Raw genomic sequence first — 15152 nt, 5'->3', positions numbered from 1 at the left:
ATTTTCAATTCAGTGATGACCACTTTTAAATTCTGAAAACCATTCGCAACATTGCGTACAATCCAGAGCATCATCTCTGTAAGCTTGTTTAAAACGTTGAAATGTTTCCATGAAAGATTTCCCCAGTTTCATGCAGAATTTAAGCTACATCGTTGCTCCCAAAAATGTCACATTACAAAAGCTGCTACTAATACTTAAATACATTACACTCAAATAGCAATAACATGAAAACTTAACAAGATATCAACAATTCAAGAACACGTGGTTACAGAGGAGATTATGCAGAACATAATGCTGCCTACAGAACTTCATTAAATATTTCCATTGGTGCATAATTAATAATGTTAGGTGATTTTTTTAATGACCTTGCATACAGATAATTCAATGAAGTCTGTGTTTTACCCCATTTTTCTTAAAATGTAAGCGAGATAGAATCTGGAATCACTCTTATTCAATTTCTTAGATCAAAATCCAAAAGGAAGCACCAAATTTACCCTGCCGATTTTCATCCAAAGAATTTTAGTAGGGCTTAATTTTACAGAGGGAGCAGCAAGCAGGACTAAATGTTTCGCAAGTAAAAATTCGCTAATGAACCGTTTTCTGACCGATGTTAACATGAACATTTTTTCTTATTTTTGGCTATAGAATCATCTCTTGAGAGACTGCAATGCAATTTAGAATCACCTGCATTTACAGAGTGATAGTAAATTTCCCAGCCTCAATGGCATCTCAGTCTTTCATTTGGAGATCCCGTGCTCGAATCCCTGACAAGCATGGCATTTTTCATACACTACAAAAATTAATTTCATATTCCTACGCACAAGTTTCGAGAATTTCATCAAGAAAAAAGTAATATTTTTCTAAATACTGAAAAATTATTGTTTTGTTTTATTACAAGTATTATTACTAGATTATTTTCTATAGTTATATGTCTGTGTGTAATGGTGATCAGCATTTAAAAACTTTATTCTTTTATAGTTTTATGTATAAGTATTTACAAAACCATTGTTTAAAGGATCTATTACTTTTATCAATATATATAATATTTGTTTACAACCATCACAATTAATTTTATAAATGTCATCCATTACTGTTAGATTTATCTTATGTAATTTTTTTAAGATTTAAACACTCGGTTAAATTATTTATTGATTTAAAAAATATAATTTTCACTTTTGTACATATTAACTATTAATTTATACAGTAAAAACTGCCTTCAACAGACCCCTTAATAAATGGAAATTTATCTAAAACAGAAATATTTCACAGTCCAATGAATTTAGAAGTAAAAATGTGTTAACTTCACTTCATTAATTGGAACTGGGTTATGCATACAACAGAAATGAAAATAAGCCTCATAGAAAAATGTCAAGTTCCAGAATGCAGCATTTGGAAAATCTTCAGGCACTGCATGAGAAGTCAGGTATACTCGTATACACTACATTGTCTTACTCACCATAGAACTGCATTGACTGCATAGCTAACAAAGAATGGACAAAAAGGTTTTTGTTCTTTTACTACTTTACTTACTCATTTAAGTGTACAGTAATTGCCTGTCTACAGCTGCCTCGGTCCTTCTCAATCCTCACTTTAATGACTTGTTAATCATCTTAAAATAGAATTTAACTTTTAATAGCACACCTAAACACTTACATTTTTGCTTTAGTTTGGCACTAGTCATTATGGCTTTGAAAACAAGTACTGTGACTGATCTTCACGAGAATAAAAGTGATTCAGACTAGTGAACAAGATAAATTTAATGTAAAGCATCTCATGAAGATTTTCAACATAGATAAAACTCAAGCATACAAGAGAAAATGGAAATTTTGAAGCAGTAGTAAAACTGTGCTACTGGAAAAGTAATGAGAGAAATTAAGGAAACTGAAAACCAAGACATTAATGATAGCGTGGAAGTGGTTTGTTAACATCAGGGTGAAATATCATTGCATATTGGGTGTTTTACAGGAATTCCCTAAAAAGGTAGCTGAAAAACTGAGTAAGACTGAATTCAAATCATCTAATGGATGGTTGGAAAATTTCTGTAAAAGACATCAGAAAACTTTGGATGAATTGAAGGATATGAACCTGAAAACAGAGAAAATGGCAATGATGCAGGACTATTTTTCTACACATTACCAAATAAATAATTATGTTTGAAAGGTAAATGTTCAGAAAGAAAATTATGCACCGAAAGATTGACTGTTTTTCTATGTGGTTTTATGTCAGGTGAAATGGAGAGTAATCAGTACAAGTGCTAAGCCAAGATGCTTCAAAATCATGGACATATGGAAGCTGCCTGCAGATTGGAGATCCAACAAAACGACATAGGTATCAGAAATCATAGAAGAATGGTTAAAGGTGTTTAATGGCAGAATGTGTTGTTTTTTTGAATAACGCAACATGTTACCCCTACATCAAACTTTCCAATGTTCAACTTGCTTGGTGTTCTCCAAACCCCACAAGCGTTTCTTTTCAATGGACAAGGGCATCGGTCAGAATGTTAAAGAACACCATTGTAAACTGTTAATATAATATTTGCTGCCAATATTAATTCTACATCATCCATCTCTGAACTAGCTAAAAATAGTAAGTTGTTTATCTAACTAAATTTGATCAAAAGAGGTTTTTGCCAGAAACAGGGACATAGTGTTTAAAAAAAATCAGGATTTCCATGGGTAATGTTATTGTTAGTGAGGAAAATAAGGATGAACTAAAGGACTTGCAAAACTACATTAATGAATCTGCTTTCAAAAACTGCAATGCCCGAGGACTATATCAACATAGGCCATTCGTTCTCAAAGTGGGCGATAATGCCCCCTTGTGGGGGCGCTGGAGGCCTTCAGGAGGAGGGAGCTGGAGGCCCACTGAAAATTAGGGGTGTTCAGATAGTCTAGGAAGGTGATGGTTATTAAAAAAAAAAGGCAAATTTTTTTTCCTGATATTTCGAACTAAAATGTAAGGTTCACCTCAGAAATAAGATATGTCACGTTTAAAAAAATAATGGCAATTATTATTTTTAACAGTCAGTAAGTTTAAAAATTTTGGGGGTGCTAGAAAATTTTTGATTCTCAATGTGGGCGGTGGGTGAAAAAGTTTGAGAATCAATGACATAGACTGTGATGTGACAATTGAAATAGAGATACAATGGATGTAGATGCCTTAATTGAGAATTTTACAGAAAGTCAGAAAAGAGAAGTGAAATGGTGAAAGAAGAAGAGGAATATGGCATCTAGTCAAAAGAAGGTTAGGCTAATGACTTATCAAAATTCTGTCAAAAGTGTAAAAGAACTGCAGCAATTTGTCCTAGGCAAAATGACTGATGTGCTTAGTGTGGTTTCTAAGGCTAAAGTGTTCGTGAAAAATCAAGCAGCAAACTATACAGAAAACTCTCCTTGACTAGTGGAAAAAATTTTTTAAATGTGTGTGCAGTTTTATTTCTGTTCATTGTAAGTTTTGCATATATTAATTTGTAGTAGAAATAAATACAGTAATCGAAAAAGGTATGTACAGGATTTTATTTTATCAGTATGTCCATTATATGCATGTTCATAGTTTAATTTTTTATCACAGGTCTACCTTCGCTAACTGGAAAACTATCTTTTAACGGAAATTTTTGTCCCATACCAGAAGACCCATTCAATTCTGCTAAAGACAGGTTTTACAGCATTTTTATTAACATAGTAACATATTTCTTATATTTTTTTCAAATGGATTAATGAAGTATTTACTTCTTCTGTATTATTTATTTATTTATGTAAAAGTATCATTAAATCCAATTGGTTTTTATGCTAAAATTAAACTGTGTTAGTTCTTTGCCTAATTTCGTTTTTATTGTGTGCATTGTAATACATTCCATTGGTAATGATACTGTTGTATGACTGATGAATCCAGATTCAAAATGCTTTTTATACAGTATGTTTAATTAAAGCTTGTTATTTTTGTACATTCATAGATAACTTTTTTTATGATTATTAATTACAATTCACTAAACAAGTTTAATGAAATTATAAAATGATGTATAATTGTACGGGGTATTACTAACAATTGTTCATCGTACGTTTAAGATAATTATACCTACTTGCAAGTACAATTATGTTACAATAAGTATATTATCTTACTCCTATCAAGATAATTAGCAACTAATAATAACTTGCATCATTATCTATAGTAGGATTACGAACAGATTACATAAAATAATAGTTATTTCACGTGCAGAGATATTAAAATATAAAAATAACTTCATAATTTTCACAAAGTTAGAAGAGGTCAGAAAATACCATTAAAAGTAGAATTTATTACAGACTCTTTCATGCATATGTTAAACAAAGCAATGAACGGCAGTACAGTGTATGAAAAACTAAGTGAAGATATTGCAAACTAAGAATACTACAAAAAGATCTCAAGTAATACTAGGACGGTAAAACTAGCAACACAAGGTCAATGACAAGATCTCAGTTTAACTATTCCACTTTCAGCAAAACCCCCTTCCCAATAACAAAAAAACACTACCTACATCTAAAGATAGGAATTCCCAGAATTTCTTAGTATCCAGAAACACTTGGGCAATTTGGTAGATGTGATGTAGTTAAGTACGTATTATTCCCTCAATTTTCATTAATAGATATAAAGTTATCCATCATACAAGTTCATTCAAAAGTAATTTATAACCGTTAATTAAAAAAATTAATTTTATAGTTTTAAGTCTGTTACTGTATTACTAGCCGCTTTTAGAATATTATTATAAAAATATCTATATCACCTGATAGGCTGAAAAAGTATCACGCTCAACTGAACAGTAGTTCCAAAGGATCTTTCTCATCAAATCATACAAATCCCAATTCTTCCAAATTTTTAAATGCTTTAAATTATATAAATAAAAAAAAACTGTTACTGTTCTGTTTTTTGTTTTCCCTTATCTAACCACTTTTATCATTTTTACAAAAAAAAAGCATGCTGATTATTTCTTTCCAAATCGGAAATATTTCCCCAATAATTAGAATGCATTTGTTAAATGCATTCGTTTTAATTTCTTTTTTTTTTAAATTCATTTCATTTCCTATAATTTAAACGATCATTTTAACTTACCTTCTGGCAACTGTGGATTCAAATATTTATTACAGAAGTCCTCATTATTACAGCATTCAGTTCCAGTCATATTAGTGATACAATACATCGGTGCATCGGGTGGAAACCCACTTTTCTTATCAAAACACCTATATAAGAAACAATCAAGAGAAATTGTTAAGGGTTAAAAAGAGAGAAAGAAAGTGATAGAAAAGAAATAAGAAAGAAAAAAAATTATACCTCTACAAAAGTACATGCGAGTAAATAATTTTGTCCCTAAAAAAGAAAAGTATATAGACAGTTTGATAAGATTACAAGAAGGAAAAAATACAACCGAATAAGCTTTAATAAACAATTAAAAATATAAGGATCGTTACGACAAACATCTAGCTAATAAATAGATAAATATATACACAGATACATCTACTCTAATAATTACAAAAATAAAAAGTCAAAAGTAAACTAAAAGTATGTGAAAGAGCATTGAGAGAAGAGTGCGATATCCATTATAAATATACTGTGAAGAACAACAGCAAAAAGTGTGACTTTTTACACTGCAGCAATACTAAAGCGGAAACAGTATAAGAATTAATGAAATTTTCATGCACGCATCACCATTAAAGTACAAAATAAACTACCATCACCGAGTAGTACAATACTAAAATAAAAAAAAAAAGATAATTACAATATTTTGTACAGACTCGTTTGAAGAGAAAAAAATAACGGGACGGTTTCTGACCATTAAAACATACCTCTCTTACTATGTAGCGTAGGTTTCAATTCTTTATTACACATATCTCGATCCTTGCAACATTCTATGACAAACGTGTCGTTAAGAGGATCTGCATAATGACACACGAAAGGATTCTCATAGGGATACGATATCATCTTGTCGAGACACCTGCGAGGATCACACGCAACACACAAGCAAATATTAGGTTTTGTCAGTAAAATAAACTCGCAACTCGCAACTGGCAACACTAACTAGTAGTTGTAATTATTAGTTGAAGTAGTAGAAGTTATAGTAGTAGTAGTAGTAGTAGTAGTAGTAACAGTGAGTAAGCAAGGAGATAAAAAAAGAGTGAGAGGGATTAAAATCATGTTAAAAAATGTCACACCATATCATAATTATTAAAAAAAAATTACAATTTTATAATAATCGTTACAAAATTATAATCAATATTATTATCATCATCAGAATAACGACGTAGGAGGAAGTCAATATCCCCTTTTTCTTTTTTTAAAAATATTTTACCTGAATAAGGATTAGGTGTCGTCGCTAGTTGAGGATCCAGTAGCAAGTTGCATCGATCCATTGTATTGCAGCATTCGAACGCTGAGTCCACAACCGGACGCGGCCGAACACACTTGAGTGGCCACTCCGGTGGGAAATAGTCTTTCTTGTGCAGGCACCTTTTTACATTAATTATTATTGATAATACAAAAAATAAAAAAAGAGAGTGACATCTATGAATGAATGAGAAATTATTTGCAATGTATATATTAAAAATAATAACAAAATTACAAACCATTTTACTAACTACCAAAAAAAAATAAAAACCAAACATGTAAAAATTCAAAAACAAAATAACAATTCTTTACATCTTCTCTAACTCCTGTAAATTAATTTTATAAACAATAAACAGTGTATACAAGCAGTACAATTCAAATCTGTACTTTTTTATCAAAGTTGGAAAGATATATGTACAGTATACAGAGTGTTTATAAAAACTGTTTCAAGAATTCAGGGGATGATCCCCCATACAGAAATAAAGAAAAAAGCTTTATGTTAACATATGTCCAGAAACGACTAGTTTACCAGCTATCCGCCATTTTGGATTTTTAATATAAAAATCTATTTCTCAGAAATGGTTAATCGCATCAAGGTGAAATATTTCATATACTGTTATGGTACCTAGAGGTTTTATGCATAAAAATAAAAAACCTGATATCTCAATCCATTTCAAAATGGCAGTCGTGTAAACCTTATTTAGTTGCTATATCTTTGCAACCACTTGTTTATTTTAATGCTATGTTACACAACATATGTTAGGCATTTTGGGACAAAGAACATGACACCTTATTTATTTAAATCTATTCATAATTAACAAAGTTATGGCAAAAATTCTTCAAGCGAGTCTCACTAGGTTAAAAAATCAGTTTTCATTTCCTCCCGAATCTATTTAAACTTGACACGATTTCAATTGTAATAATTTTATTAATATCATCATGTAATAAATTACAATAATTTAATGATAATAACATAAAAATATAATAATAATAAATAACATCAATATTGAAAAATAATTTGCATTAGGTACATATTTTTCTTTTAATGAACAGACAGTGGTTATTACTCAAACTTTTTTTTCAATTAAAATTTATTTAATAACAATAAATTATCATATCAGATAATAAAAATTAATAAAAGAAACTGCAGCAGCTGTTCAAAATGCGGTCTCATTCAAAATACATGTATCCAAGCATTTTTTCATTACCTACTGGACTATTTCAAAAGATGATGCCAGGTGTCTGAAGAATCCTCTCAATCCCATTTAGAATTCTTGTGCACAATTTTTCTACTGTATCCACAGGGGTGTTGTATACAACTGTCTTTAAATGCCCCATAAGAAAAAGTTAAGACCATTCCATCTATTTGGATATGCTGCTTCATTTATCTTGAACTTGTAATTGGTAATGAGTCAGTGCCCCATTCATCCAGCACGAACCACATTTTGTTTTGTGTGTGTGTGTATAAATTTTTGAGTAAAAGTGAAAAATCAGCTGTCAAAAAATGTAAATATCTTTCACCATTGACTTTTGCAGGTAAAAAAAAAAAATAGGTCATCTATACCAGGTCATATGTTTTCAGAAAACTGATATTGATGACGGTTCTCTGAAATGGCATGAGGGTTTTCAATTAATCACATGTGCTGTTGTAGGTGTAAAGAATGGCTGATCTTGTAAATTTGCCTTCATCGGTAAAGAAAATATCATTCAAAAAATCTGAATTAGTACATTTTCAGATAAGCAATGGCATAGCTGAACATGATGAGCATAACCTTCAGGTACAATAGCTCGTACTTGCTGACAATGATAGGCAAGAAGCTGCTGCTTGTACAAAACCTTCCAAACTGTTGCATTAATAACACTGAATTCCTAGGCTAGCTCTAGTTTTTTTTTTTTGGAGGTGATTAAATATTTCAGCCAACACACCTTCCTTGAATCTGGATGTACATATTGAATGTGGTTGTCCTGATTCACCATGATTTTCAGGTATTAAGCTAGCTGTGTCTCTGAGCCGTCTATGAATGGATGAAAACATTGCGTGAGAAGATAACACTCGATTGGAAAAGTATTCCTGATACAGCAGTCTCACCTGAAGGGTGTTGCAATATGCGAGACCATACATTAAATGCACGTCAGCCATTTCTAAGTTAGTATAAATATGATTCACATTATCTAACCATGGTGAATACAAAAATGGTAAAAAAATAATTGTTACAGTTGTAACAGTGTCACAATTGTTATGGAGTGGTGTTACTCATACAGCACAGATCAATGTATTCACTTGTCAATAACAAATGATAAACTGGGTGTTAGTTTTTATTTATATTTACACTACAACAATTACTTGTAAATTACAAAGAAAAAATAATTATCTTGTTACATGATAACATTGATAGGATTATTAGACTTGAGATCGTGACAAGTTATTTAACTTTATTCGGGAGGAAATGAAAACTGGTTTTTTAATTTAAAGCAACTCACTACAAGAACATCTGCTTATAACTTTGTTATTTATGAATGGATTTGAACAAGTAGGATGTCATACTCTTTGTTATAAAATGCTTACCATTTTTTGTATAACATAACATTAAAATAAACCAGCGGTTGCAAAGGTATTAGCAACTAAAATGTTAACATGGCCGTCATTTTGAAATGGATTAAAAGATCAGGTTCATTATTTTTATACAAGTAAGAAGTACCATAGCAGTACATGAAATTTCAGCTTGATATGATTAACCATTTCTGAGAAATAAATTTTTATGTTAATTATCCAAAATGGAGGATAGCCGGTAAGCTAAGCATTTCTGGACATATGTTGATAAAGAAAAAGCTTTATTTATATCAAAGCTTTTTCTTTATTTCTATATGGGGGATGAACCATTCCTATTCTTGAAATGGTTTTTATTAACATCCTGTATATATATATATATATATATATTATATACATCCATGTGTGTAAGTATATATTAAACAAACTATTAAAAAATAAAAAATCTATTAACATATTTTTGCTGTCAATTATACAATATTCAATGTTAGACACTTGAATTACTTACTACCTAATGTCACTATCAACAATGAGTGTCTACAACATATACTTTGTGCTTCATAAATCATTAATATTATAAATCTTTTTTCTTATAACTTCATCCTAATCACATTTTATAAATTGATTACAGTTAAGTCAATTTTTCTGTTGTTTAGAGAATGTTTTATCACGGATTAAAATCAACAATCACACTGGAAAATTTACATTTTAATAATTACTCTTTCTCCAGATTAATTCCTCAATTAGTATTAAATAATGAACAATAAAAATTAAACTTTCAGTTTTTCGAACAAGATAACTAATTCATTTTACTGACACTGTTTATACTAAATAAAAATTTCAAAATTCTCAGAATCAAAAACAAAAAAGGCTTCTTGTGAATTAAATACTACAAAGCAATACAATAATGTAAACTACTAAATTTAAGACTAATAAAACATAATATATAAGTTCCACAAAATCAAAATTTAATTAGTATTTAAAAATAATCACCCTTTCTGCCAGATGTCTCCACATTAACTCCAATATGTTGCGTATGTATACAAAGTGTAATCAAAAATAACCAAGACTTTTAAAATTTTATGTGCTATACCTTTTCAACTGAGTTCATCTTTTTCCAATGTGATGCCAGCACTGTCAATAATGTATATCAATATTTTCAGCTATATTAGATGTGTAGTTAAAATTTTGCAGCTGAGTAATTAGGTTGTATTTTATTACAAGTGAGGATTTATTCTGTTTGAAAATGACGAAACAAAGAATTTGCATTTAAAATAGAATAAAGTGCAGTGAAATGGTGAAAATGTTAGAGAAGGCTTTTAACAAAATGATAAGAGAAGGAATAGAGAAGGCTTCTAATGAATAGAGAAGGCTTTTAAGTGCAGTGAAATGGTGAAAATGTTAGAGAAGGCTTTTAACGAGGATGTTATGCTGACACCAACAATTTATGAGAGGTACAAATTGTTTCAAGAAAGTGTGAAGATGGTGAAGGTGACAAAAGTGTTTAACACATCAACAACTGATGAAAATATTAACAAAATATTTTAATGATATTGTGATCAATAATCATCAAATCCCAATTAAAAAAATTGCTGAAGAGGTGTGAATCTCTTATGGCTCATGTGAAACAATTTTGACTAACATAATGAGTATGAAATGAATTGCAGCAGAATTTTTTCCAAAATGTTTGAATTTCCAACAAAAGCAACAACGCACAACTACTGTTAGCTGATAACACTGATGACTCAGAATTGATTAAAATGTGTCCTTAACAGGTGACAAAATGCAGGTGTATGATTATAATATTGAAACTAAAGTCCAATCATTTGAATGAAAGCTTCCTGAAGAACCAAGACTAAAAAAAACTCCTAGTTCAATCAGATATTAAAATTCTTCTAATTGTTTTTTTTTTTTTTTTTTTTTTTTTTTTTATGATAGAGTCGTTCAAATGAATTCTTACTGAAAGGTTGTACTAAAAATACTACTTAGCAGTTTTACACTATTTACATGAGGCAATCTGAAGAAAACTACCCCAAATATGGGCAAACAATTTTGGATTTTATACCACAATAATGCTCCAGCTCACACTTAAGTATTAATTTATTATTTAGCCAAAAATAACACCATACTGATGCTGCAGCCTCCTTATTCCCCAGACATGGCACCCTGTAACAATTTCTTGTTCCCAATGATTAAGATAATGCTAAAAGGACAACCCATTTGTGACAACAGATGTAAGAAAAGAATCGCTAAGTGAATTTAAGGCTATACCAAAAATGCTTTACACAAATGTTTTGATGATTGGAAGAAACACTAGATAACTGTATTACATCTCTGGGTGACTACTTTGAAGGAAACAATATAGAAGAATAAAAAAAATTATTTTTGATAAAAACTGAAATTCTCATTCTTTTATCACACCTCATACACAATGTACAACTACTGTCACGAATTTAAATCAAATCATCAAAAAGCATTATCTTGATGAGTGGAAAATAAAAAAAACTAAGGAAACAGCATCTGTTCTTTGACCAGAAAATTCTGTATAAAAACATGTATTAATTTTTTGTAATCATTATCAAAAACTAAAACAATAAATCCCAAAAGTGGCATTAACTAGATCTCAATAACAATCTTTAAACATGACTTCAATAGAAATTAAGAAGATTAAAACCTGTACAGTAAATTGAATAACCTGACGTGAACCAGAAGAAACTGATTAATTAAAAGGAAATTATTAAAGAGAACATGTTGACAAAAGGGCTAATATTTATCGACAGTGATGTTGCAATAAACAATGAGACTGTTTATTTTTCAAGTAGATTGAAAATAAGTAAACATTACATATCATTCATATGAATATTTACACAATCATTACTACTGACTGATATTACACTCAGTTTAGCATTCATGAAATAAAAACTCTTATTACTACTGTTAGTTATTGTCGCAGAAGTTATACTACAGAACATAAAGGGAATGTAAAAATTTGATGGAAAACAAAACTTAAAAAAGAACTTATAGAAGAAAACTTATAAAAGAAGAAAACAGTTTATCAAAGATAATATAAACATGAAAAATTTCACAGATGATTGTCTACAAAACAATCCTTGTTTTGTTTAAAATAGTGAATTTAAGACATTTTGGACTCTTTTTTTTTTTTTCAAGTAACAAAAGTTATATCTTCACAATCCCATTACTCAAAATGTAATGCATGCCTAAATCCATTCTATATGTTAAAAAAAGGTAAATAATTAATTAAATACTATTTTTTTCACTGTTATATTGTAAAATATCAGATAATTCAGACTGGGTTGTAAAAGACACAGTGTGCTTTGTTGGTCTTTTTTATATAAAGAACTGTGATAATTAGTAACTAATTAATGTTCATTATTAAAGATATTTTTCAATGTGGCTAAATTCTAATAACAAATCACTTAACACCAAGCATCACTAAACCAAAGCTTAATACAATAGGCTACATTAAACAGTTACTGAAATCAATCAAAAACAAGAATACAGTTGAAAATTGTTTATAAAGATCTATTTAAACTCTAAAATTAAACAGCCATTTCTACTGTTAAATAATTATCATCAGTAAACACTAAGGTTTATGCAAGAAAATAAATAAAATAAATATGATGGTGTCATTTTAGGTGAGCCCAATTTTCGAGACAGTTTTGAAAGTACTGTTAATTTATCAACTAACATTTCTTATATTATTTCTCCTTTTTTCGTTAATTTTATTAATATGTACTTTTTTTATCAGCATATACTAACTATGATTGTTAAATAATTAAAATGGCCTTTAAAGTAATTTTTTTATTAAGTTTCTGATTGTAATCTGATCTCCACGGTGAAGTGGTAGCGTTTTGGCCTTACACCTGGAGGTCCCGGGTTCGAATCCTGGTAAGGCATGGTGTTTTTCATATACTAAACAATTTTAATTTTCATATTCCACAAACAAGCTTCTTTGTTAAGGCTTCTGTGTAATTTCATCAACCAAAAAATAAATAAATAAAAAGTAAAAAAATAAATTAAATAAATCTTGTATTCCAATTAATACTAAAACGTGTCTAAAATATTCCATTTTTATCTAACACTGTAGTACAGTCTCTTACATGGAATTTAGTATAGTCATGTTGATTTCTATAACATAATGATTATATTTCAAAAGTCTGACAAAAATGTGAATTGCTATATAAAATAAAGGCTAAAACTTAACCCTCAGTCACTTTATATTATATTTCATTAGAAACAACCACCACCACCACTCCTCCTCTGATATAAACCTAGTAGATAATTTATTTTGTTTTCAATTTTTTTACAAACCAATTCAAAAATCGCATCAAAAAATATTTAATACTTTATAAATTAAATATTTTTCAACTGGCAGTAAGTTAGACCTCTTTTATTAAAAAATAAATAAAAATAATAATAATTTCAGTGAACCTTGGATTAGTCACACCCAACTGGTAATGAGCAAATATAAAAAAGATAATTACACTGTTTAAAATATTTATGTATACATATTACGTCTTACTAAAGTTTGAACATAAACTTGTAATCAAAATATTGTATATCAGTTTATTAACTTATGATTAAACTTAAACTAAAAACAAACCTTTAGGTTTTGTAATAATTATTAAGAAAGAAAATCAAATACTCATGATAAATAATAATAATAACAACAAAAGCATATTTTGAAGGTAATTAATATACAAATGTAATACGGAACAAAAAAACTGAACCAGGAATATTTTATTGTACATAAAATTACTTAGATCAGTTGTATGTTTAAAAACCACACAATTCATGTAGTGAAACTTGCTAATCCAAAATGCAAGAGACCAATAAAAAAAGAAAGGATTTCAAATTACAGTATATTAACTGAATAATCCAAATTAAAAAAAAATTCTTTATAATAAATGAAATTCAAAAGCTTCTTTAAACATTTATCCAATTTTTAATGTGAGTTTTGATAATGCATTTTAATAAAAATGTAGTGTAAGATGATTTTATTTCTTAATAAGTTCAACAAAATAATGTAAAATATTTTTAATAGTAGTGCACATAAAAGAGTTCCATGGATTTTATCAAATGCAGTTTTACAAACAACAAATATAAATTATCACAAACAAACAGAAAGTCACAATTTAACTATTTTTTTCTGAAAGTCTAAATGCTACTTAATTTTTTTATGTTCGTGCCAGTCTAAATGATGGAATGCATGTTATGATTGCAATTATCATCTCCTACAGATCATCAACATAGTAAATCTTTTCTGATGGATCATGTTCTTTATATATCCTTATATAAAAATTAAAAACAAAGTGGTTTAATGGCTACACTTTGCAACATCAAAGTTCTTGCCCTCCCTTTCCGACTCGTTTGGAAAATCAAACATCTACTAAAGTACGTATAAAATTACTGCAATGGAGTTGGGACACCATTCTGCTGGGAAAAATTAATGCCTAAATATCATCAAATGGTAAAAATACAATAAGTTTTAACATTACTCAGAATATATCATCACAGATTCTTTTTTTGTTCAAAATAAGTGATTCCTACACTAATGTCATTATTTATTACATCACATCAAAAAATTAACTAATATTGAAGTTCAACTTAACATAATTGCTAATAAGGTCGATAACAAGTCGATGAAGTCATCTACCTGCAAGTCAACAAATAACTTTTACCGATGTCATATATCAGCTGTTGACAAATTCAAATGATAAAACCGAACTTACTCAAATATATTGTTTGTAAACTCAATGAAATTAATATGATCTTTATCAGGAGTACTTTTATAAACTTTTGAATGAAAATGTATGAGGTCTGTAAATAAAGTAATGAGACAATTTTTTTTTTGGTAGCCAAAGTGGCAACACTGTAAAGTTACTAGTAAACATTGGTTATATGAACAGCTGATTTATATTAGGTATTATATTTTTAATCTATTGTTATTTTAGTCTCTGCTAAGAATGAAGGTACTACAAAGCTGATCCATTCTTAGTGTGATATAGTGAGGCCTGGCTACCTACAGACCTGTCCAGAGACTGTTTCTTTCTGACTAGAATCTACAAAACAAGTCTAATGACTGAAGTACCTAACAGATTTATCAGCTATCCTAATACCATCTAAAATATACACACTGTATGAAACATAAGCTATTGGTAAAAGTCAAAGACGAATAAGAAAATTGAAAACAATTTTTGTTAATGGTTTATATTAATTAAACAAAAAA

General features: G+C 29.2%; 1 protein-coding gene across 4 annotated transcripts in view; it reads right to left on the bottom strand.

Annotated features, from left to right (window-relative positions):
• babo (TGF-beta receptor type-1 babo) overlaps nucleotides 1-15152 on the bottom strand; it is a 116921-nt gene that overhangs the window by 45167 nt on the left and 56602 nt on the right. For 2 of the 4 annotated variants that reach the window (XM_075373106.1, XM_075373108.1), the window contains one exon: nucleotides 5817-5965. The exons of 1 other annotated variant lie outside the window; for it this stretch is intronic. In XM_075373106.1, coding sequence (XP_075229221.1) covers nucleotides 5817-5965 — 149 coding nt within the window. Of the gene's footprint in view, nucleotides 1-5085; nucleotides 5214-5816; nucleotides 5966-15152 lie in introns of all 4 variants that reach the window. One more of the 4 variants, XM_075373107.1, reaches the window with a different exon arrangement.

The sequence above is a fragment of the Lycorma delicatula genome, chromosome 8 (genome assembly GCF_047948215.1).
Source record: "Lycorma delicatula isolate Av1 chromosome 8, ASM4794821v1, whole genome shotgun sequence".
Classification (NCBI taxonomy): Eukaryota; Metazoa; Arthropoda; class Insecta; order Hemiptera; family Fulgoridae; genus Lycorma; species Lycorma delicatula.
This window is presented reverse-complemented; position numbering and strand designations above follow the sequence as displayed.